At 41.5% G+C, this 25,081-nt stretch overlaps 1 protein-coding gene and 1 long non-coding RNA gene across 2 annotated transcripts in view; one reads left to right on the forward strand and one right to left on the reverse strand.

Moving 5' to 3' along the window:
- The first annotated feature begins 484 nt into the window (after positions 1 to 484).
- LOC309810381 lies at positions 485 to 25,076 on the forward strand. The gene is made up of 3 exons (XR_014294973.1): positions 485 to 905; positions 2,278 to 2,456; positions 24,892 to 25,076. It is a non-coding gene; the product is annotated as an uncharacterized lncRNA (long non-coding RNA).
- TMEM209 (transmembrane protein 209) overlaps positions 17,212 to 25,081 on the reverse strand; it is a 36,327-nt gene continuing 28,457 nt past the window's right edge. The window contains exons 12-15 of the mRNA XM_082632374.1: positions 23,882 to 23,996; positions 23,685 to 23,782; positions 21,924 to 21,997; positions 17,212 to 19,045 (exon numbers count right to left, since the gene is read on the reverse strand). Of these exons, the coding sequence (XP_082488500.1) occupies positions 18,991 to 19,045; positions 21,924 to 21,997; positions 23,685 to 23,782; positions 23,882 to 23,996 (342 nt within the window). The 3' untranslated portion in view covers positions 17,212 to 18,990. The remainder of the gene's footprint in view (positions 19,046 to 21,923; positions 21,998 to 23,684; positions 23,783 to 23,881; positions 23,997 to 25,081) is intronic.

Raw genomic sequence — 25,081 nt, forward strand, 5'->3', positions numbered from 1 at the left:
GCTGTTTGCTACCATGCTAAGGATGGGCCACACCTGCCAGCGCCCCGCAGGCGTGGACGAAACCTGCGCACCAGCGCCGCCTGCAGGCTGGGGTTCTGCGTCCCCTCCTGGCCGGATCGGCGGCTTTTAGGCTTGAGGGGCCTGAAGGACTATTTGAGGCTTGGTGAAGAAGTGCAGATTATGAGGCCTCAACCCTAGAGGTTCTGCTTCAGTAAACTGGGGGTCAGCTGTAGGATCCACTGTGAACCACACTTTGAGAATCACTCTTAGGAGCTCAAACCGAAGCCCTTCCCTGTAACAGCCTCTGGAAGGAAACACAAAGGACCTGTCCTCTGTTCAAACCTCCTCTGCACGCAGCGCCTTCACCCCCAGTGCTGCCCCCTCACCACCGCACACAAGCCACACACGCCACATGACAGGCAAGTCACACACCACACAACACACTCCCCCACACACCACACAAAATACACACCACACACATCCACCACACACCACACCCACACCCACATACACCACACACACCCACATACACCACACACACACCACACAAAATACCACACACACGCGCACGCACACCCGGAAAATATACCAGGGGCCATTCACCCCTGTCCCGCGCCTCTAATCTGTGACGCGACATAGGGTGAGTTGGCCGCCCACGCGGTGACGCAGGGCGGCGGCAGGACGACGCTCCTTCCTCTCGCTCTTGCCCTTAGAGAGAAAATACGTCGCTGCCTCACCGGGCTTCGAGGTGGGGCGAAGGTCCCGACTGTTGTTCCCTCACCAGCTCTGCCGTGAGAGAGCCTCTTACCTCAGCGCCGAGAGAAGATGGAGGCGGGGAAGGAAAGTGATCGGAAGGCGAAAGCAGCGAGGCCCTGAGCCTCTGAAGTGTCCATACCTCCGCGGAGGTATGGGAGGAGGGAGAGGGCACTGACGGCCTTGTGCGGGGTCGGGCGGGGGACAGAGGCCGGCAAGCCTGGCCGGAGCCGAGCGGCCTCCTCCTCCTGGACGCCTGTCCGCGCCACCCCCCAGCTAGGGCAGAGAAGCTTCTGGAAGGAGAGGGGCAAGCATCAGTGACCAGCACAGGGTGTGAAAAACTCCCTCGTCCTCGGGAGCCATTGGCACAGCTGTGCGGGGGCTAACATCTGGCGCGTGGCCGCCGGGTGACCTTCTGGATCCAGGGAGGAGCTGGTGCTTGAATAACTCCAGGGCCCGAGAGGGGAGAGAGGCCGCTGCCGACCTTCCCCGCTCCCCCTGCCCGGGCCGGGCCGCAGCGACGGCCCGAGTGGAGGGCAGAATTCAGGGACAGAAGCTCCCCGGGCCCCAGCTCGAGCTGGGCCTCCCGCGGCCGCAGAAGTGCGGCGCCGGCCTGCTTTTCTGAACAGTCCCTCCCGCGGGCTCCCTGTCATCCCCGGCCTCGGCCCTCCGTCCCGCCTCCCACCGCCACAGCGCTGACGAGCCACCGAGAAGCAGAGCCCAGGGAAGAGGTGCCAACGAGGTGCCACGAGGGGGAGGGACAGCGCGGGGCCGTCGGCTCTGAAAAGGGCCTTCTAGAAACAGGGCCGCAGGGTGTGCATCTTCCAGGGATGCGGGGACCCAGGAGCCTGAGGGACGAGGGCCCGGCGGCGCGGGGAGCCGCGCACAGCGCTCCAGCCTACGGCGGGGGAGGAGAAACAGTCGGGTTTCTTTTGCCCACAACTCCCCAGGGCGTCAGAAAACTAGTGGGCAGCAGCCTAGGAGTCCTGGAGAGGAAGGGACAGCCCGCGGCCGTGTGGCCGTGACCGCCCGCGCCTCAGGGCCCTTTCCTTCCCCGCGGGGCCCCGGTTCTGTCCTCCGGGCGGGCGAGAGCGGTGCTGGGAGGGAGACTGGGAGGCCTTCTGCTTCCCTCCGGCTCTTCAGAAACCCCAAGTCCTCAGTGTGTGGTGGGAGAGGGAGAGGGGACGGAGTGGGGGGGCGGAGGGCTGGAGGGCACGGGGCGGTGGGGACCTCAGGCCTGCTCGCCGGGAAGGTATCTGAGGCCAGCGAGGCCCAGAGGCAGAGATGCCCGCGAGCTCTGGATTCCAGCCGGGAGCAGGCGGCCATCAGACCCCAGGCTCCCGACCCCACCTCCTGAGGCCCCCGCAGGAAGCCTGGCATCTTTCCTGGTGCCGGCTGTGCCACCTGCCACCACGTCTGCACCCAGGAGAGCCCGCAGCCCGCGCGCGCGCGCTGCCCTGGGGACTGGATGCGACTCACTCCTTGCTTGCTAATCTCTCCTCCTCTGCCTCGCGTCTCACACAGCCTTCCCTCCCCTGGGGAAAAGCGTGCCCATCTGACACCTCGCCTGCCTGCTCCCGGTGACGCATTCACCTGTCCTTGCCGCTGCCCCTGCTCTGTGCAATCGCCGGACCGCACTCCCCAGCCTGCGGCCTCCCGCTGCAACCTCCGCCAGGACGACTGCGTGCCCATCCCTCACTCTGGTAAGTGTCCCTCATGGTGAGCCTCAGGCACCTGGCAGGCAGGCTGTGTCCAGCAGCCGTCCTGTAACCTCTCTGCCCACCTCCACACAGAGGGGCACAGACCCGTAGCCTGGAGGCGTCGGACGAGGGAGCATCAGAGCGCAGTGGCCAAGCTCTTCCTTCTCAGGCCACCACTCAGCCTTTCTGTGACCAGTGGCACCTCCCCCAAAGGGAGCCGAGAACAGGGTGACTTCTGGTTTTGCCTCTTCTTTGACTAGAGGCCCGAAGAAGAGTCTAGACTAAGCAATGGGAGGTCCCAAGACTGTCCAGGCTGCCTGTGACCTGACATCACAGAGCCTGTCTGATGGGGAAAATGACCCCCTCCTGCAGTGCAGCCAGGGCTCCCAGGAGGCACAGTGTAGAGGCCAGACTTCTAAAGTGGGCTCTGGTACCAGCACCGAGCCAGACCCTGGGCACTCACAGGCCCACTCTGGGCTTCCGGGTCTTCTGTAAAATGAGACAGTCCAGCTGTTTGATCCCCAAGACCACTTCTATGTTTTCTGAGCCATGACAAGGAAAAAAAAGATCACACCTAAAAGCTGAAGCAGGCTGAAAAGCCAACATTACTTGCCTGTGGGTTTCACAATATGTAACAGCTCCTTTCTTTTTTTTCTTTTTTTTTTTTTTTTTAAGGCTGAATACAGAAACGGCTTCCCAGGCCTGTGAGCTGGGTACTCATACAGAACCCCACGCTTAGAAGGGCCCTGTGTTGAGTTTAATGCTGTGCTGTGGCTGCCTTAAAAGTCTTGATAATTTTTGCACAAGGGCCCCACACCTTCATTTTGCACTGGGTCCTGCAGATGTGAAGCTGGTGCCGGCCGCAGGTACTTAGGATGTTGGTCAAGGAGAAGCAGCATGGACGTGTCTGCAGTGTTTTGCTCTATAGAATTTTGGCATCTGGAATACAGAAATGTTGAACATTTCCTCATTTTCAGTGCCTGGGGAAGGGGGAGAAGGTGAGCCAATTATGGAAGCACTTGGCGAAAGTTAAATTGTTCACGAGGACTAGGAGTTCTGTATGCACAGTTACTGTTCTTGGAGTCAAGCACATCCAGGGCTCTGCGGATTGATTCAGACATCTCCTGCAGGGAAATACTACTGCTGTTGCCTAATACCCATTCTCTGCTTCTTCTGTAGTACTCGGGTTATTAGCTGGCCATGGCCCCAAAAACAACTTTTCCCAGGTTCCTTTGCAGCTAGATGTGTCCTTTTTATTAATTGCTGGCCAGTGGGATGTACCTGGAAGTGTCTGCCACCACCCCACTGGTGTGTGCCCTTTCTTCTGAGTTGTATTTTTGATCTATAACATAGCAGAAGAGTTTTAAACCTTTAGACTAGGATCTGATGGAGTCAGAAAAACATATGCTATTAGTTGTTATCATTTCACAGTAGAGATTTATTTAAGAGTGAATTGACACATAGGTACCCTTTAATGTTTAGTTCTTCAAACAGGAAGATGAGGCTAGCATCCCATCTCTAAAGGGGATGCTAGTGAGGGGAGCAGGTAATAAGTAAAATCTCAGGCATGGGCAATGAAGAAGAACTGAGCAGGTGGGGTATGGGGGATGGTGAGTGACAGGGGTGCCATCTTAAGGGTAGCATGAAAGGGTCCGAGGAGGTGATGTTTGAGCAGAGAGCTTGGTGAAGTCAGGAAGGACCTGTTACAGATAGCTGGGGGAAGAACATTCAGGGAAGAGGGATACAGTCAGATTGTTTTGCCAAAAGTGGGGATCTGTTAGATGATTCAGACTTTTATTTCCAACTATCTGTTGTCATCTCCATCTGGATGTCCCAACAGCAGCTCAAACCTAATGTGTTTAAAATTTCTCTTCTGCTCCAAACCAGTTCCTCTTCCTCTATTTCTGTTACTGCCACTATCCTCATATCATAATGACCTAAACTGAAACATTGGAGTCGTATGCACCAAATTACCAAGTTATGACCATTTTTCTTCTACAAATGCTCTCCAGTCTTTTCTGCCACCTCTGGAGTCCAGGCCCTGGATTACTGCAGCAGCCTTCTCACAGGTCTCCATGCCTGCAGCTGCTCCAGCTTCTGTCCATCTTCAGGACTGTGGTCGGTCATCTTCCTTAAGCACTGCTTTGATTTACTCTGCCCAAAAAACTTCAGAGTCTCTACAAATAGAGTCTGCAATCCTTAGCCCAGTAACTAAGGTCCACTTTCCTTCTGGTCCCATCTTCCCATGCTCTTCTAAATATATCTTGGTTTGGATTCTTTGCAGTTTTCCAAAGACAGCTCTTCCTCTTCTGTCTTCATGTCTTGATTCCTGCTGCTTCCCCTCCTTCTGAAATTTGATTGCCACCTCTCCCATGAAGCCTCTCCTCAGCTTCTTGCTCAGCAGAGTTTTTGTTTTTGTTTTTTAACATCTTTATTGGAGTATAATTGCTTTACAGTGGTGTGTTAGTTTCTGCTTTATAACAAAGTAAATCAGCTATACACATACATATATCCCCATATCGCCTCCCTCTTGCGTCTCCCTCCCACCCTCCCTATCCCACCCCTCTAGGTGGTCACAAAGCACCGAGCTGATCTCCCTGTGCTATGCGGCTGCTTGCCATTGGCTGTTTATTTTACATTTATATATAAGTCCACGCCACTCTCTCACTTTGTCCCAGCTTACCCTTCCCCCTCCCCGTGTCCTCAAGTCCATTCTCTACGTCTCAGCAGAGCTTTCTGTCCTTTAACCTATAAAATCCTATTTGCATCACTTTTCTTTCTGGACCTTTTCAACTGTAAAAGGAATACAGCATTGAGAAAAGAGTTGAAAATGGAAAAACAATCCATATTCCTATTTCAACAAGTGAGTTCACATTTGATAGTTTTTCTAGTCCTTGGCGATCTTCATGCATATTTTTACATAACTGTACTATTTTACGTAGTAGACATGCAACTTTGATTTCCCCCATCTTTCCACAATCTTTTCAAAGTTGTAGGAGTTTTAAAAAGAGGTCAAAATAAGTCTATAAGTGTCTCATTCAAGGATGTATCTCACAGAGTTGATGTACTATAATTTATTAGACCATCTATCACTGAACACTTGATGGGTTTTGTTATAGTCTAGCTATTATAGACTAGAAGTTATTTGAGAGAAAAAAGGATATCTTTTTTTTTTTTTTTTTTTTTTAGCCCAAGCAACAAACATTTATTTCTTATAGTTCTGGAGGCAGGGAAATCCAAGATCAAGGCACTGACATATTTGGAGTCTGGTGAGGGTCATTCCTGGTTCATAGATGACTGGCTTTTTGCTGTCTGCACATGGCAGAAAGGGGTAAGGGAGCTTGCTGGGGTCTCTCTTTTTTTTTTTTTAACTTTGAACTCATTCTTTTTAACAACTTTATTGGAGTATAATTGCTTCACAATGGTGTGTTAGTTTCTGCTTTATAACAAAGTGAATCAGTTATACATATACATCTGTTCCCATATCCCTTCCCTCTTGCGTCTCCCTCCCTCCCACCCTCCCTATCCCACCCCTCCAGGCGGTCACAAAGCACCGAGCTGATCTCCCTGTGCTATGCAGCTGCTTCCCACTAGCTATCTACCTTACATTTGGTAGTGTATATATGTCCATGCCTCTCTCTTGCTTTGTCACAGCTTACCCTTCCCCCTCCCCATATCCCCAAGTCCATTCTCAAGTAGGTCTGTGTCTTTATTCCTGTTTTACCCCTAGGTTCTTCATGACATTTTTTTAAATTAAATTCCATATATATGTGTTAGCATACGGTATTTGTCTTTCTCTTTCTGACTTACTTCACTCTGTATGACAGACTCTAGGTCCATCCACCTCATTACAAATAGCTCAATTTCATTTCTTTTTATGGCTGAGTAATATTCCATTGTATATATGTGCCTCACCTTCTTTATCCATTCATCCGATGATGGACACTTAGGTTGTTTCCATCTCTGGGCTATTGTAAATAGAGCTGCAATGAACATTTTGGTACATGACTCTTTTTGAATTATGGTTTTCTCAGGGTATATGCCCAGTAGTGGGATTGCTGGGTCATATGGTAGTTCTATTTGTAGTTTTTTAAGGAACCTCCATACTGTTCTCCATAGTGGCTGTACCAATTCACATTCCCACCAGCAGTGCAAGAGTGTTCCCTTTTCTCCACACCCTCTCCAGCATTTATTGTTTCTAGATTTTTTGATGATGGACGTTCTGACTGGTGTGAGATGATATCTCATTGTAGTTTTGATTTGCATTTCTCTAATGATTAATGATGTTGAGCATTCTTTCATGTGTTTGTTGGCAATCTGTATATCTTCTTTGGAGAAATGTCTATTTATGTCTTCTGCCCATTTTTGGATTGGGTTGTTTGTTTTTTTGTTATTGAGCTGCATGAGCTGCTTGTAAATTTTGGACATTAATCCTTTGTCAGTTGCTTCATTTGCAAATATTTTCTCCCACTCTGAGGGTTTGTTTTGGTCTTGTTTATGGCTTCCTTTGCTGTGCAAAAGCTTTGAAGTTTCATTAGGTCCCATTTGTTTATTTTTGTTTTAATTTCCATTTCTCTAGGAGGTGGGTCCAAAAGGATCTTGCTGTGATTTATGTCATAGAGTGTTCTGCTTATGTTTTCCTCTAAGAGTTTGGTAGTTTCTGGCCTTACATTTAGGTCTTTAATCCATTTTGAGCTTATTTTTGTATATGGTGTTAGGGAGTGATCTAATCTCATACTTTTACATGTCCCTGTCCAGTTTTCCCAGCACCACTTATTGAAGAGGCTGTCCTTTCCCCACTGTACATTCCTGCCTCCTTTATCAAAGATAAGGTGACCATATGTGTGTGGTTTTATCTCCGGGCTTTCCATCCTGTTCCATTGATCTATCTTTCTGTTTTTCTGCCAGTACCATACTGCCTTGCTTACTGCAGCTTTGTAGTATAGTCTGAAGTCAGGGCGCCTGATTCCTCCAGCTCCGTTTTTCGTTCTGAAGATTGCCTTGGCTATTTGGGGTCTTTTGTGTTTCCATACAATTTGTGAAATTTTTTGTTCTAGTTCTGTGAAAAATGCCAGTGGTAGTTTGATAGGGATTGCATTAAATCTGTAGATTGCTTTGGGTAGTAGAGTCATTTTCACAATGTTGATTCTTCCAATCCAAGAACGTGGTATATCTCTCCATCTATTTGTATCATCTTTAATTTCTTTCATCAGTGTCTTATAATTTTCTGCATACAGGTCTTTTGTCTCCTTAGGTAGGTTTATTCCTAGATATTTTATTCTTTTTGTTGCAATGGTAAATGGGAGTGTTTTCTTGATTTCACTTTCAGATTTTTCTTCATTAGTATATAGGAATGCCAGAGATTTCTGTGCATTAATTTTGTATCCTGCTACTTTACCAAATTCATTGATTAGCTCTAGTAGTTTTCTGGTAGCATCTTCAGGATTCTTTATGTATCGTATCATGTCACCTGCAAACAGTGACACCTTTACTTCTTCTTTTCTGGTTTGGATTCCTTTTATTTCCTTTTCTTCTCTGATTGCTGTGGCTAAAACTTCCAAAACTATGTTGAATAAGAGTGGTGAGAGTGGGCAGCCTTGTCTTGTTCCTGATCTAAATGGAAATGGTTTCAGTCTTTCACCATTGAGGACGATGTTGGCTGTGGGTTTGTCATATATGGCCTTTATTTTCTTGAGGAAAGTTCCCTCTATGCCTACTTTCTGCAAGGTTTTTATCATAAATGGGTGTTGAATTTTGTCGAAAGCTTTCTCTGCATCTATTGAGATGATCATATGGTTTTTCTCCTTCAATTTGTTAATATGGTGTAACACGTTGATTGATTTGCGCATATTGAAGAATCCTTGCATTCCTGGAATAAACCCCACTTGATCATGGTGTATGATCCTTTTAATGTGCTGTTGGATTCTGTTTGCTAGTTTTTTGTTGAGGATTTTTGCATCTATGTTCATCAGTGATATTGGCCTATAGTTTTCTTTCTTTGTGACATCCTTGTCTGGTTTTGGTATCAAGGTGATGGTGGCCTCGTAGAATGAGTTTGGGAGTGTTCCTCCCTCTGCTATATTTTGGAAGAGTTTGAGAAGGATAGGTGTTAGCTCTTCTCTAAATGTTTGATAGATTTCACTTGGGACGCCATCTGGTCCTGGGCTTTTGTTTGTTGGAAGATCTTTAATCACAGTTTCAATTTCAGTGTTTGTGATTGGTCTGTTCCTATTTTCTATTTCTTCTTGATTCAGTCTTGGCAGGTTGTGCATTTCTAAGAATTTATCCATTTCTTCCAGGTTGTCCATTTTATTGACATAGTGTTGCTTGTAGTAATCTCTCATGATCTTTTGTATTTCTGCAGTGTCAGTTGTTACTTCTCCTTTTTCATTTCTAATTCTATTGATTTGAGTCTTCTCCCTTTTTTTCTTGATGAGTCTGGCTAATGGTTTATCAATTTTGTTTATCTTCTCAAAGAACCAGCTTTTAGTTTTATTGATCTTTGCTATCGTTTCCTTTATTTCTTTTTCATTTATTTCTGATCTGATTTTTATGATATCTTTCCTTCTGCTAACTTTGGGTTTTTTTTGTTCTTCTTTCTCTAATTGCTTTAGGTGCAAGGTCAGGTTGTTTATTCGAGATGTTTCCCGTTTCTTAAGGTGGGATTGTATTGCTATAAACTTCCCTCTTAGAACTGCTTTTGCTGCATCCCATAGGTTTTGGGTCGTCGTGTCTCCCTTGTCATTTGTTTCTAGGTTTTTTTAATTTCCTCTTTGATTTCTTCAGTGATCACTTCGTTATTAAGTAGTGTATTGTTTAGCCTCCATGTGTTTGTATTTTTTACAGGTCTTTTCCTGTAATTCATATCTAGTCTCATAGCACTGTGGTCGGAAAAGATACTTGATACAATTTCAATTTTCTTAAATTTACCAAGGCTTGATTTGTGACCCAAGATATGATCTATCCTGGAGGATGTTCCATGAGCACTTGAGAAAAATGTGTATTCTGTTGTTTTTGGATGGAATGTCCTATAAATATCAATTAAGTCCATCTTGTTTAATGTATCATTTAAAGCTTGTGTTTCCTTATTTATTTTCATTTTGGATGATCTGTCCATTGGTGAAAGTGGGGTGTTAAAGTCCCCTGCTATGAATGTGTTACTGTCGATTTCCCCTTTTATGGCTGTTAGTATTTGCCTTATGTATTGAGGTGCTCCTATGTTGGGTGCATACATATTTACAATTGTTATATCTTCTTCTTGGATCGATCCCTTGATCATTATGTAGTGTCCTTCTTTGTCTCTTCTAATAGTCTTTATTTTAAAGTGTATTTTGTCTGATATGAGAATTGCTACTCCAGCTTTCTTTTGGTTTCCATTTGCATGGAATATCTTTTTCCATCCCCTTACTTTCAATCTGTATGTGTCTCTAGGTCTGAAGTGGGTCTCTTGTAGACAGCATATATATGGGTCTTGTTTTTGTATCCATTCAGCCAATCTGTGTCTTTTGGTGGGAGCATTTAGTCCACTTACATTTAAGGTAATTATCTATATGTATGTTCCTATTCCCATTTTCTTAATTGATTGTGTTCGTTATTGTAGGTCTTTTCCTGCTGTTGTGTTTCTTGCCTAGAGAAGTTCCTTTAGCATTTGTTGTAAAGCTGGTTTGGTGGTGCTGAACTCTCTCAGCTTTTGCTTGTCTGTAAAGGTTTTAATTTTTCCATCAAATCTGAATGAGATCCTTGCTGGGTAGAGTAATCTTGGTTGCAGTTTTTTCTCCTTCATCACTTTAAATATGTCCTGCCAGTCCCTTCTGGCTTGCAGAGTTTCTGCTGAAATATCAGCTGCTAACCTTATGGGGATTCCCTTGTGTGTTGTTTGTTGTTTTGCCCTTGCTGCTTTTAATATGTTTTCTTTGTATTTAATTTTTGACAGTTTGATTAATATGTGTCTTGGCGTATTTCTCCTTGGATTTATTCTGTATGGGACTCTCTGTGCCTCCTGGACTTGATTAACTATTTCCTTTCCCATATTAGGGAAGTTTTCAACTATAATCTCTTCAAATATTTTCTCATCCCTTTCTTTTTCTCTTCTTCTTCTGGAACCCCTATCATTCGAATGTTGGTGCGTTTAATGTTGTCCCAGAGGTCTCTGAGACTGTCCTCAGTTCTTTTCATTCTTCTTTCTTTATTCTGCTCTGCAGTAGTTATTTCCACTATTTTATCTTCCACGTCACTTATCCGTTCTTCTGCCTCAGTTATTCTGCTATTGATCCCATCTAGAGTATTTTTAATTTCATTTATTGTGTTGTTCATCATTGCTTGTTTCATCTTTGGTTCTTCTAGGTCCTTGTTAAATGTTTCTTGCATTTTGTCTATTCTATTTCCAAGATTTTGGATCATCTTTACTATCATTATTCTGAATTCTTTTTCAGGTAGACTGCCTATTTCCTCTTCATTGGTTAGGTCTGGTGGGTTTTTATGTTGCTCCCTCACCTGCTGTGTGTTTTTCTGTCTTCTCATTTTGCTTATCTTACTCTGTTTGGGGTCTCCTTTTTGCAGGCTGCAGGTTCGTAGTTCCCGTTGTTTTTGGTGTCTGTCCCCAGTGGCTAAGGTTGGTTTAGTGGGTTGTGTAGGCTTCCTGGTGGAGGGGACTAGTGCCTGTGTTCTGGTGGTGAGGCTGGATCTTGTCTTTCTGGTGGGCAGGACCACGTCTGGTGGTGTGTTTTGGGGTGTCTGTGGACTTATTATGATTTTAGGCGGCCTCTGCTAATGGGTGGCGTTGTGTTCCTGTCTTGCTAGTTGTTTGGCATAGGGTGTCCAGCACTGTAGCTTGTTGGTCGTTGAGTGAAGCTGGGTGCTGGTGTTGAGATGGAGATCTCTGGGAGATTTTCACTGTTTGATATTATGTGGAGCTGGGAGGTCTCTTGTGGACCAGTGTCCTGAAGTTGGCTCTCCCACCTCAGAGGCACAGCACTGACTCCTGGCTGCAGCACCAAGAGCCTTTCATCCACATGGTGTATTCTTTATTTTAAGAAGAATTCCTTTTTATCAGGTTTTCATGGCAGTTTGTTTTCCTGCTAGTGTTGGAGGGTGTCCTGCAGAGGCAGCGGGTGGCTGTGGCTCACTGTGGGGACAAGGACACTGGCAGCAGAAGTTCTGGGAAGTACTCCTTGGCGTGAGCCCTCCCAGAGTCTGCCATTAGCCCCACCAAAGAGGGAAAAAAGGATATCTTAAGCCTTCTCTGTATTCATAGCACCTAGCAAACAACTTCAATCAATATTTATTGGATGGATGGATACAGAAATGAACAAATGCACATAATAAACATCCTTAGACATAACGTTTTTCCTGATGAATGTTTTCCTAGCCAAACAGTATTAAAAGAGCATTAATATTTTATATAAAATAGTAATATTTTAATATAAAAATGAACATTTTGGTGGGCTTTGCACATTGTGGCAGATTGTATTTTTCAAAAATGGCCACATCAATATATGTCCCATCCCACGTGCTGTGATGTGGGACATCCCTCCATTGAGAGGTGGGGTCTATGTTCTCTCCCTTTGATACTGGTCAATTCTTTGTAGCTGTCTTGATCAACAGAATGCAGTGGAAGAAACATGGAACTTTCAAGCCCAGGTTATAAAAGGTAATATGCTCTGTCTCCACCTCCCCCTCTTTCTCAAGATACTTGCCCTTGGAATTCAGCCACTATATTATGAGGAAGCCCAGGCCACATGTGGAGGCCAAATGTGGGCCTTCTGCCCACATTCTGAGTTAGGTCCCCAGTCAATAGCCAGCATCAACCACTAGACATGAGAATGAACAGCCTTAAAAGTATTCAGTCGTTCAGCCCCACACATTGTGGAGCAGAGAGAAGCCATCCTCATTGTACCCTACCTGAATTCCTGACCCATGGAGAGAGATACTAAATGATTATTGTTTTGGGGGCAACTTGTGCAGCAGGAGTGACTGAAACACAGACGTAGTCAGTCCCATGTTGTGTTCTGAAAGGGTTGTACCAATTTGCACTGCCATCAGCAGTGGAGGACTATGGCAGATTCACCACAACCTCATGAGCCCTGGAGTGTGGCCTCTTTGTGGGCATTTACCCCAAAGTCTTAAAATCTTATCTCTGCTTCTCAACTGTAAGCTCCTTGAGGGGATACATCACTGCATTTTTGTTCACAGTTCTTCGCTGGCCCTTGGTAAATGCTTGTGCATTTGTACATTTGTTAAAAGTGTGCATAACTAGGGTATACACTGTCCTGGCCAGGAAGCACAGACTCTGACTGCGTAGTAGATTGAAGCTATCTTGGTTTCCTCATCAGAGAAAGCAGATTTCAGAGAAGCAGCTCGGAAAACACATCCTCTAGTCCGATTATACATAAACTTGGAGGAAACTGTACGGTGTGTTAGGGAACAGGATAATGGTATCCTATAACTGGATCAGAGTGTTCCCAGCCCTCATACCTTGCATCCACCCCCAATATAGCTCCAGCTTTGAGAGATTGCAAGATGCCTCCAATTTTGCATTCTACTGAGAAACTACTGGCAGATACGTATCTAGATGGGGTTTCTCCGCCAGCCATGTACACACTCTTTACTATTGAATCAATTTTCATACAGCCCATCAAAGAGGAATGCATGGAAATGTAGAACGGGCCCTCTGGCCTTTCCTTCTACAAGTTTAGATCCACTGCCTGTTGCCAGCTCCTTGCTTCTTTTCTTCTCTGCCATGCTTCCACTCACCGGCCAGAGAGCTCTCCATGGTCTTCAGCATGGAAAGCACACTCGTCGAAAATTACAGTCCAAAAAAAGAAAAGGGTTGCTTTTCAAGTGAATTCTGTCTACTTAACCCAATTATTAATTTAACAAATATTTACTGAACACCTAACATGTACCTGCCCTCAAGGACCTTAAGGAAGCCGCAGCCTAACAGAAGCTCTATCATTTACAGGAGTTCTGTTCACCTGAGAGGCCTGCAGTTTTTCTTGGGTATTTGTTGTAGCATGGCCCTACTATTATACCTGCCAGGATAGGGTCAGGAGGGCAAGCCAGCCTGGGGGTGGTTGAGTGGAGAGGGGTATGTGTGGTGAAATAGAGTTGTGGTGGGAGAAAGTAGCAACTTAGAGAGATACACTAGTTTAAATGAAAGATAATTTCTCTGGCTACACAGAAAAAATATCTGTGTTTTATTTAAGAGACACTGTATTCTAGGATATGGACTTTGCCTCCGGGTTCTATCCAAGGCACTTGGTCTAAGTGGAGTCTAACCATTGCTTTAAGGTGGTTAACTCCAGGAATTTTCAAGATGGCATTAAATAAACTTTAAAGAATGCATGCAGTACATTTAACTGGAAGCTGAGCATTGTACTGAATTTATTCTTAAGGGTGGTTAGCTAACTTGAGATGGAAGCCATATAACACCTTTTCAAACCACCAAGTTTTGGGGCTGATGGTTTTAGTTCAGACTTCATTCTGCCAAGTCTCACTTTCACGAGTTAGCAGGACTACTCTTCTCCTCACACTGTCCAGTGGATGATACCCTCCCCATTAGGAACAAAAGGGGCCTTTCTTTGGAGTTGGAGCTCAGTAAGCTAATGCCTGTATTCTGGGCCAAAACTATCACAGAGTTGCCTGATTCCAGTCTACGTACCATGTGTTTGAAGAAGAATCATGCCTGGCTGTGGCTCCTGAAAAAACAAGTTTTGCCCCCCAACAGAGCCGATCACCACCTTCTGACTTTCCTCCTATGGGATGCAGTTCATGAAAGCAGTCTGATTCAGGATTGTTATTTTTTTTCCTTCTAGTTTAGAAATGGGAAAGGAAGGAGACAGTGTTTTTTTGGTAGACCAGAAAGCCCAGCCTTCAAGATACAAGGGTGGTACTGTCTCTGATTGGGAAATGGCCAGGTCTGGGGTGGGGGAAGGAAAGAGGGAGCAAGAGGCAGATACAGCTGGGCTAGGACAGTTGGGGTGGGTGTGAATGTGTCAAGGCATGAAGATCTGTATACATCTCAGCATGATCCAGGAATGACAGAGTTGCTTTACAATGCTAAAAAGGGCCATTTCCTAGTTTTATCCTAATGTTATTCTGAGAGACTTTTTAAAGCCATTTTTTCCTTACCCAAAAGCACTGTCATCCATTATTTTCATTCAGCTTCTCAATGATCTCTGAGGTATGAATAGTATCTTTCTTATACCCAAAAATCACAGTGTAAAAATTGCCCTGCCCCAATAGTGACAGAGCTCAGTCCTCCAAAGTCTCAGCCCATTCAGGCCAGTGGCTCGTCTAGCCAGACTGACTGTGGAATATTCGTTTCGGGGGCATGAAAGGATTTAGTTATAGCTTTACATTTCATCCACAGCAGTGCCTGGGATTGTCTGCATGTGACTTTGCTAGGGAATATCTTTGGGATCACTGTTGTCCTAGGTGGACAGAATTCTGGGCACCCATGAGGCTGTTCTTCATACCCATCGTGCTGTATTGGACTCTTCTCCCTAACCCCGACTGAGGTGCCACCCTCTGTAGAATCCATAACCTGTCCCCCAGGTCAGTGCAGCTCATTCAGTGTGGAAATGGAATTACTGATGACCATTCAGGGGTCAAATTAGAGATGTGGCTCAGAGCTAATGCCTAACAATCCAGCAGGCTCAGCATAAAGCCACTGGCATACACAATGAGATGTGGCAATGTCACTGGGGCCTAAGAAGCACAGGTGCTGATGTGCAAACCCCTCTCAAAGTGGGCAGATTACCGCCCCTCCCCCCCACCCCACCCAAGGATCCTTCCCCAAGGTCTTCTTGCCAGAGATTCCAGCCCTCTGCTGCTTATCCTCAGGTATTGTTGGCCCTACCTACAAGCAGGGGAGTGCTGTCACTGAAGCCACCTGGACGGATGGGTGGGCCAGCTAGTCTCTCCTGGCCCCTCACAGTGGACCCTGAAGCATCTGGGACAATGTGCTGCTGGGAAGTTTAACAGCCTCACCTCAGGTCACTAAGGAAGACCCCCAAGAGTACCGGGAATTGGTTGTGTATTTTCCTAATGCCTACACGTTTTAGGCAATGTCCCTGCTGCAGCTCTTCAGGCCTGGGAATGTTTCCTCCTCCTTAGGCCTAGACAGAAAAGGAAAGTCAGTGCGCCTGGCTGCTCAAAAGGTGTCCTTTGACGAGAACTCAAGCCTTTCCCAAAAGGTAGCTTTAGCCATCATCAAAGTCTTCCTGAACAGTAGCACAGCACAGACTAGTAAAAAACTCAGGTCTTTCATGAGGATGAGACAAGCTATGAGGACCCATCCTTAGAGACTAAAAGTCACTTCTGAATTCATTCATATGGCGGCTGAGTGCCAAAAAGGGGGCACAGATCTAATCACCCTGGGGGAGAAATGACTGCCAGCTGCAGTGGTCAGGATCAGCTCCAAAAAATAGCAGGTTTAATTAGAGCAAAGTCTCAAGGGAAGGGTAGACTGTAGAGGGGGAGGGGACATCCCCAGGGAGTGATCAGGATGGGCAGGAGATACATGCAGACAGCCCAGCAAGGAGCAGCCTACAATGGCTGAAGCCAAGGATCCAGGTGGATAAGGCTAGCTTGGGGCCAGATTGTGAAGGGTTTTAAATGTCAGGCCAAGGAATTTATCAGGAGAATGAAATGATCAAACAAGTGTTTTAGGAAGATGAATTTCAAGAGAGTGTGCAGGATGAATTGGAAAATCTGGAAGCATGGCAACAATTAGGAAGCTGTGAGATTAATTAGGCTGTTGTAGTAGTCCTGTGTGAGTTGATAAGGGTGTAAATGAGCATAGTGGCAGGAGAAATGGAAAGGGACAGCTGCAAGAGACACTGTTAAGAAAGAATGGATGAGATTGCTGCCTGATTGGATTGGGGACCCAGGGAGCTCAAGGAGTCAAGATGACAGCAGAGTTTTGAGTGTGGGCGGCTGGTAATACAATGAACAGGAAAAGGGATGTTAGAGAGGGAGCTGTTTCAGCAGATGTGAATTCAGTTCCACACGTGGAGAATGTGCACGATATCCAAGTGGAAATGTCTGACAGGTCACAGGAAATTTAACACTAGAGCTCAGGAGAGACAGTATGGTTGGTGATGAACTTGGGAATCAAATGCAGAGGTGATAAAATGAAGTCACAGAATGAATGAGATCTCTAAGGAAAAGCATAAGCAGTGAGACAGAGGACCAAAGCATGACCTTTGAGGAATGCCCGCATTCAAAGGAGTTATAATCACAAAGCTGAGTTTAGAAGTGCCACCTACATGCTGCATGTCTTCAACACTAAAATATCAGTTTAAAGTGTATATCTATTTGAGAAAGTCAAGCAACACAGCATTTTAATGTTATAGTAGGAACTAAATTATAAACATGCCTCTAAACAAATCTGGCTGAAGAAAAGGCTGATATTCATAGAGAAAAAAAGAATAAGTGATACAGTGAACATAATCTAGAAGATTAGTGGATTTGATCCCACAAGGATGAGTCAAGCAAAGAAAATAAAAACTTGTGAGAACTATTTACTCATTTTAACACAAGGACCAAAATATTTACCATGTTTGCAGTGCACTGTCTTCCTGAAGTACGAATTCAAACTCATTCATCAAAGTATTTTTAATAAAAGCTATAGTAAGTATATGCTGGCTCAAACATTTGTGAAGACAAGTTAATAAATGAAAGCTACCCAGAGTATAGTAACCCACACCACCCTTAGTATGCAAACAAAATTTCTTTTCTTTTCAATGTGTACCCCTAGTCTTTTTACGTGAAATATTTACCATATATTGCATTTCTGACACATGAACTTTTTTTAATATAAGAAATGACACATCATTTTTTATTCTTTGTAATTGTGAAGTAGACACACCAACTTTTGAAACAGGAGACTTCGATTTTTACATGTTCTTATATTTAACATGTTTAATTGGTATTTTATCATAACAAATTTAACATACATCAAAAGCAGTTAAAAGATAAACTTCCTTTCCTTTGAACATCTGACTTTTAAAAAACAGGAACAAGATTTACAAATGATACAAAATAAGCTGCATATGTAATACTGACAAGCAGTTATTGAGAAAATACTAGTTTTAGTTGTTTCCAGGTAAAGCAGTCTCTAGTAACATGTCAACCCAGAAAATACATGCAATTGCTAACTAGCTTTAGATATACTACATATACATGTAAGAAAATAAAGATGGAGAGTCAAGCAAAACTTACAAACTTGGTTATTTCTTACTCTCCAGATATTCTGAACATATCTAAAAAATTTAAACAGATATCATATGATTTTAAAGGGAACTCTTAATACAATATTATGGAACAGTGAAACTGAGTTATTAAAACCAAGGCAATGGTTTTCTTGATGTCTTCAGCCTCTTAACTAAGACCTAAATAGTTTAATTCTATCAGCTAAATTTAATCCAAGAGTTGACTTTTTATAGTTGTTTATTTTTTAGTTTACAATCTTTTATTCCTATCAAGTCTTTGAAACCGGTGTGATTTTACACTTATGGCACATCGCAATTTGGACTAGGCGTGTTTCAAGTGCTTAACAGTCTCAGGTAGCTGCTGTATTGAACAGCACAGCTTTAGAGAGACATATAAAGAAATGCACGTGCCTATGTGATTTCAAACCATGGTCGGTGATATGAAGCAAAGGTGAAAGGTACCAAGAGAGAAAACCGTCAGGGGATCTGCGGGAGGGGGGAATGGAAGGAGTTGGGGGAGGGAGAGCTTCTTTGGGAAAGCAACATTTAGGCAGAGCCTAGAAGGGTGCTGAGGAGGGTTGGCTAGACCAGGAGTGGGGCCGGAGTGTCTCAGGCAGCGGGAGTGCACGGAGGCCCTGGGATGAGAGCTGAGAGAGGGCCAGTGTGGCTGGGGCATGGAAGGAGAGGGGCAAGGCAAGACTGGAGTGGAGGCAGGCGCAAGGGGGGCAGAGGGAAGATCAGGCAGCATCTTTCAAACCATGTTCAAGACTGTGAACTTCATCAGGAGTTGACTTTTTAAACATTAATACCGTCAAACCTCTTCCAATTAATATTTTTTAAATGCACATGAACTATTATTTAAAAGTTTATCTCATTTCTTTAAATATGGGCCTTGGGCTAATTTGTTGAACACTGGGGTAATATAAACATTAAAAAAAATAAGCAATTTGCTTTTTAAAAAAAATTATTTATACTAAATAACTCAACTGAAAAAACAATTTTTGTGGGGAGGAATCAGGCGGATGATTCTTATTTGGGGGGTTACAGTGAAGAAGGACTCAATTAAGGGGGAACTGCACTGTTTTGGCCAAGAAAAATCTGAAGGGTTGCAGTTTTTTTCTGAAATGATAAAGTAATGTTTCTTGAAGATATAGGGCATACTTTTACAAAGAAGTTTCATAATAGCTAATTTTTTGTTAAATCTAAAGAGTCTAACATACACATATGTATCTTATTTCAGAAGAGGCTATGACTCAGAGATACTTAGATTCAACTTCTGATTCAGTCAGATAAAGTCCAAAAGTTTGGAATTAAATGACCCACTACTCGCCAAAAATCCACAAAATATTCACACCGGATAGACCAAGATTAACTCTCCTATAAAGAGAAAAAAAAAAGTTTTAGTGGAATTGATTGCCCAGCATTTAAGGTCTTTTTTCAAATAACTAAAATAGGAGTCTTTACAAGGGATACATGTTTAATTAACATTTAGTGCTTTTCTGAAATAAGTTATGTTACACATGGTTCATCAGGTGAATGAATTCTAGGAACAGTAATTACTTTCTTAACTGTGCTTAAAACCCAAATTTAGAATAAATGGACTTATGGAGTGTTGAAAATTAATTTTTCAGTGGACCTCAAGGATTACTACAACAGATAGAGTTAAACAGGACAATTTTAGCAAGTAGGATTTAAGTAAAAGTGTCAATTAAATTTTTAAAAATTGAGGAGTTAGAGATGCTAGGCCTCTTAGAGAATTTTACCTGTTCAAAAAAGGTCATTTCATCAACTGTGTTTTCCCATTTCTCCATACCCTCACCAACACTGCAAATGATAAATTTCAATTTGATAGAAAAAATGTTTTAATTTTGGTTTGATTGTATATGAGACTAAGCATCTTTTCATGTTCATTAACCATTTGCACGACACTCTTCTATGAAAGTCTCTCGTGTCTTTGACCATTTTCTAAATTTTTCTTTTCCAATTAACATATATGCTCCTTATACATGATGGATATTAACCTGGCTTTGCTCTAAATGTTGAAATTATAATTCTTTGTCTCAGTTTGTCATTTAGTTTTAAACTTTATTTATGGTGTGTTTTGCTAAACAGGACACTTAAATTACTGTGCAGTCAATTCTGTCTAGATTTTTTTCCTTTTTGGATGTAAAACATTCATCTCATTCCACTACCACACAAATACGTGGCATTGAACTGATAATAGATTTGTATCAAACTGCTGTGTTATGGGCATGATTCCAAATGGTCTATATTTGAGCCACTTGCTTATTTCCTTTAAGCAAAGGAAATTTCCTTCCTTTAAGGTATAGGAGAGCAGTTTTTAACATTTGATTGTTCCAAAATGTATTAAAACGATCAATCATATTTTAAGTTAATTTCAAAGACTTTTCCCTTGGTTAAAAAAAAATCCCAAATAAATAAAACAGATTAGTTTTAGCCTAAAATGTTTCATTTTCCACATGTAAGTTCCTCATTCAGAGAAGATAAGCACTTTAAATATTATACCAATTCTTTTGGGCCTCTGCGTCAATTACTGCCCCACTAAGATGTTACAGAAAACCCAAATGAACTTTTTGGCCAACCCAATACTTTTAAAGATTTTACATTTTTATGTATATGACAAACTATATATGGTACTCAACACAAGCTTCATGCTATCATGACAAATCACTTATGTATCAAGTATCAATTTAGATTTTTAGAGAAAAGATAAATTTTCAATTAAAACCAAAATGTCATTATTTATTTAAAATACTTCTAAATTAATTCCTCACTTCAAATAGTCTTCCAGAAACACTGTTAAGAATTACAAAACAATATATTTATAGCACATTCCATCTTTCTAATACATGTATATCTATCTAAATACTGCTAGAAAATTTAGGAAAAAAGTCTGTATTTACTGACATAGAAGAATATCCAAGATATACCATAAGATTAAAAGGCAGGTCACAGAGTAATATGTTTGGGTACAATATATTTTTAAACAAAATGAAAACTAAAAACAAAATCAACTTTCCCCAGAAAGTAGTCTGAAAATGTACACCTGAAACTGTTAACACAATGGATACCTCGAGGGAGAGTTGATCAGAAGAGAGAGTTGATCAGAGGGGAGTTTTCAATGTCTAGTTTATACACTGCTATATTATTTAAATATTTCTATATTGAGCATGCATTATTTTTGCAATTAAAAAAATAAAGAAAAAAGAGCCATGGTAGCATAAATATTCTTTAACTCAGTATATCCAATGCATTATTTCAACATGTCATCAATATACAGAATTATTAGAGATATTTTACTTTTTCTTTTTTGGTACTAGGTCTTCAAATTCTAGTCTATGTAGTTTACACTGACAGCCCATCTCAGTTTGGACTAATCATGTTTCAAATGCTCAATGCCACATGTGGCTGGCAGCTGCTGTATTGGACAGTGGAGTTCCAGAACCTGTATAAAACAGGACACCTATAAAACTGAAAAGAAGCATGCATACCAAACTGGAACAGACCCCTGATGTTTTCTATTCAGCCCTTCCCTTTACATTTTTTTAACCTCAGGTTACTCAGTGCAGGCAGAGATGGACCCAGAAGCCAGATTTTCAGACTTCCAGTCCTTGCATTACCAGATTTACCCAGCATTAGCTGAGGTCCATTTACTTCGAATATTATTTGAAGGACTAAAATTTCAAATCACCTAAATAACAAGACAGCAATTTTGAGTTTATTGTAACAGTATGTGAGCTTCATTACTAAGTATTTAGAATAAACAAAGTAAACAATTTCAACTGACCATTTTTCCATCCCAATTAACAATATTATGGAACCAGTGCTGACTTAGTCTCTCTGAAAGTGTAAACACTTTGCAGAAGGCTTTGTGTCTGAAATGGGATAGCTTGAATAAACAGGACTCCAGTTTTGTTTTTGTTTTTAAATTTTAAAGTGGCAAGAGCCTGATATATCAGGGTTGTTCCTCTGCGGGACACAGCTGTAAAGCCAATGATGTGGTCAAATTGCCTTTTTATCAATGGGGAAATGGAGGTTCCAAGGAATTACTGTAATGGACTTGCTCAAGATGGCAGAGCTGGTTAGTGACAGGGCTGAGCTAGTACTAGAAGCCATATCTCTTACTGTTTAGTCCACAAATCTTCAGTATATGATGCTGCCTTCTGCAGAATCTGAACATAAGAAAAACAGTATATCAGTTAAGTACTTGTATTTTTAAAGCATAAGTACTTACCCAAGCATTCCTGACTCTTTGGTCTTTATGATGTAGAGGAACATTAACAATGTATGAAACATATTATTTCGGCCCTGGAACAAAGACAAAAAATACAGCAAGATTTAAGCCTAACGAAACCAAACCATTCAGCCTGAAAGGTAAACGTGATCCTATCAATTTATATTCTACTAACTCGGAATTCCATGTAATTCAGCCTTTCATTCATTCATTAAATGAAGTGCCCACTTTTGTGCTAAGAAGTGGGAATACTGTGGTGAATAAAACAGAGAGGATCCATGTAATTGAGGAGCTTAAGGTCTAGTAGGAAAGGCAGACAGGAAACTCAGAATTACAATAAAGTGTGATGAATGTTATGAGAAAGAAGGAGGTGTAGGGTGCCATGGGAACATATGCATTAAACCCAGAGTGGTGAGGCAAGCAATGCCTCCCTGAGAGAGAAATTTTTAAGTTGAACCCTGAAAGATGACCAGAAATAAACACATTGGGAAGTTCCCATACATGGGGAGAAGCATTTATGAAGGTCTGGATGGGAGCTATTCTGAAGCTGGTACCCCTGTATCCTACACACAAAAAATACTCTATCCCACAAATTAACAGCATAAACAACAGTGTTGGGATTAAAAAACCTTTACTCACACTTCAAAATACATTATGATATATGTTAACAGTGTAAGTAACATATTAAATGTAAATTTATTTTATCTACAAGGGACTATGAGGCAGCATTTTGCCAGCACTAAAATCAAACTATTATATGTAATTTCTGGTCTGTGAAATAGCTCCTGATTTAGATTTTCAATTTACTGATTAACTTATACCTGCTTATTCTGATTTAGTTCTTTTACTAAAAAATCTTAGGATATATGATTTTTAAAGACAGTGTTTCTTTAAAAAAAAAAAAAGGATTTGCATGGAACTTGAATGGCCCAAAATATTTACACTTACAAAGTTGAAATATTAAACTTAAAAAAAAATGACATATTCTCTCCTGGGTATCTGATGAAGTGAAGGATACAATTTATGATTATAGTCTATGTAAAGTTCTTAGTTTAGATGCTGGTAACAAAAATAACTGCAAAGGTCATCAACAGAACTGATGTTTGTAATCAAAAGTAAAATACCTGGACAGAAGTGTAAACTGGTACAATCACCTTTTTGATAACATTTTAACAGCCTTGAAAATATTCTATAACCTAGAACTCCATTTTTGGACTTCAGGCTAAAAAACTACCCAAAATGCAGACAGCTATATGCATAAAGGTATTTATGATAATGAAGACTTAGAAACATCCAAAATATCTAACTGTAGGGGAGTGGTTAAATAAATTATGTTATAATTTTGTGAAGTTTTAAAATAGCCATTAAAAAGTGTTTTAACGAAGATTCTTAAAGGCATGGAAAATTATGCTATAACATTAATTTTAAAAAGGATATAAAACTACATAAATAATATGATTTCAACCCATTAATAAGTACAGAGAAAGACCAAAATGAAATTTACCAAAAAAATTATACCAAATGTTAACAAGAGCTTCCTGTAAATAATGGAATAATGAACTTTTCTTCCTTTTCTTTATACTTCTCCAAATTAAGCACATATTACTTTTAGAGTTTTAAAAAAGGGGATATAAAACTAGTACTTTTTCCCTAATTTAAAAAGTTTACCTATTCCATAAACAAGATAATCTAATTTTTAAAATATTAACAAAGCAAGTCATCCATGACATTAGTAATAGCAACTGCTACATTTAGAAGTACCTTTGGAAGACTGTAGACATGACGCTGGTAGATTAGCTCATAATGGGGAGGGTTGATAGCACTCTGATAAATGCAAAAAACATTCTCATTTGTCACGTCTGTAAAGGAAATATGCTACATTAAAAAAAAAAACAAAACCACTAGATGTATTTCATGTGAAAAGCTCGATTCATCCTTTTAAGAGAGGTTGTTTATACCTGGTTTATTTGGTGTCTGAACAAAGTGCTGAGAAGTAAATGTTTTTCCATCAGGGTATTTAGGATGTGGAGGTAGTCTGGAATCAAGGTAGGTGCAAAACACATGCATGATGATCTGAAGACGAGGAAACAATTTTTCAAAGTCAGCATGAAAATTGATCAAGTATGTGGTACTTTTAAAACATGCTTATAATGACGTCAATTTTTAAGTTTTTCCCCAAAGAAAGAATTAGCAAAAATGCTTTCACGTGGTTTTATCTGTAAGATGAAATCTATAAAATGAAAAGATTAGAGCAAGACATTCCTAGTTTTCTGTTAAGTGGATCATTCACACCCATATAGGTAATTAACAGCAAAATCAAAATAAAATACACATACATTCAATTCTGAATTTGAGTATCAGCACTTAAAACTTCATTTTCACACATAACAGTCACTATAAAAAACAAAACAAACATAATTTTGAAAAACTCTTAAATGCTCAAAAACTTTATACTCTTTGATTTCATAAATCTATTCTAGGAATCTTTCTTAAAATCATAATCCTAAATAAGAAAGAAACATGCATTATGTTACTCCTGGCAGTATTATTTAAGACAGAAGAACAAAAATCCCTCCCCCACTACATGTTTCCTAAACTTTTAGGTCCAATATAGGAGAACAGTTAAATGACAGTGTGTAATAGTGCAAATAAGAACACTGAAAAGTGAAAAAAAGCAGGAGACATAATTTTACATATGGGATTATTATATCTGTATCGATAAAAACATTAAAAATAGCACAATCTAAGTAAAGAAAAGAAAAGAAGAAAATATACCAAAATATTAACAGTGGTTGGGTTAAGATGCTGGTACAAAAAATTTTTTATTTCTACTTAGTTTCTAAGTTCTTTTTATTTATTTTATTTTATTTTCATTTTCATTCATTCATTCATTCATTTATTTATTTACTTACTTATTTACTTATTTATTTACTTTCTTTCTTTTTTGGCCTCACTGTGTGGCTTGCAGGATCTTAGTTCCCTGCCCGGGGATTGAACTCGGGCCCACGGCAGTGACAGCCAGCGCTGAGTCCCAACCACTGGACTGCCAGGGAATTCCCTCTAAGTTCTTTTTAATACTCATTTTTATAATGGAAAAATAAACCCAATAACAAAAATGTCTGAACTGAAAAAACAAACTGAAAAAAACAAAATAAAAC

This window comes from Mesoplodon mirus, assembly GCF_964341445.2.
Source record: "Mesoplodon mirus genome assembly, chromosome: 9".
NCBI classification, from domain to species: domain Eukaryota; kingdom Metazoa; phylum Chordata; class Mammalia; order Artiodactyla; family Ziphiidae; genus Mesoplodon; species Mesoplodon mirus.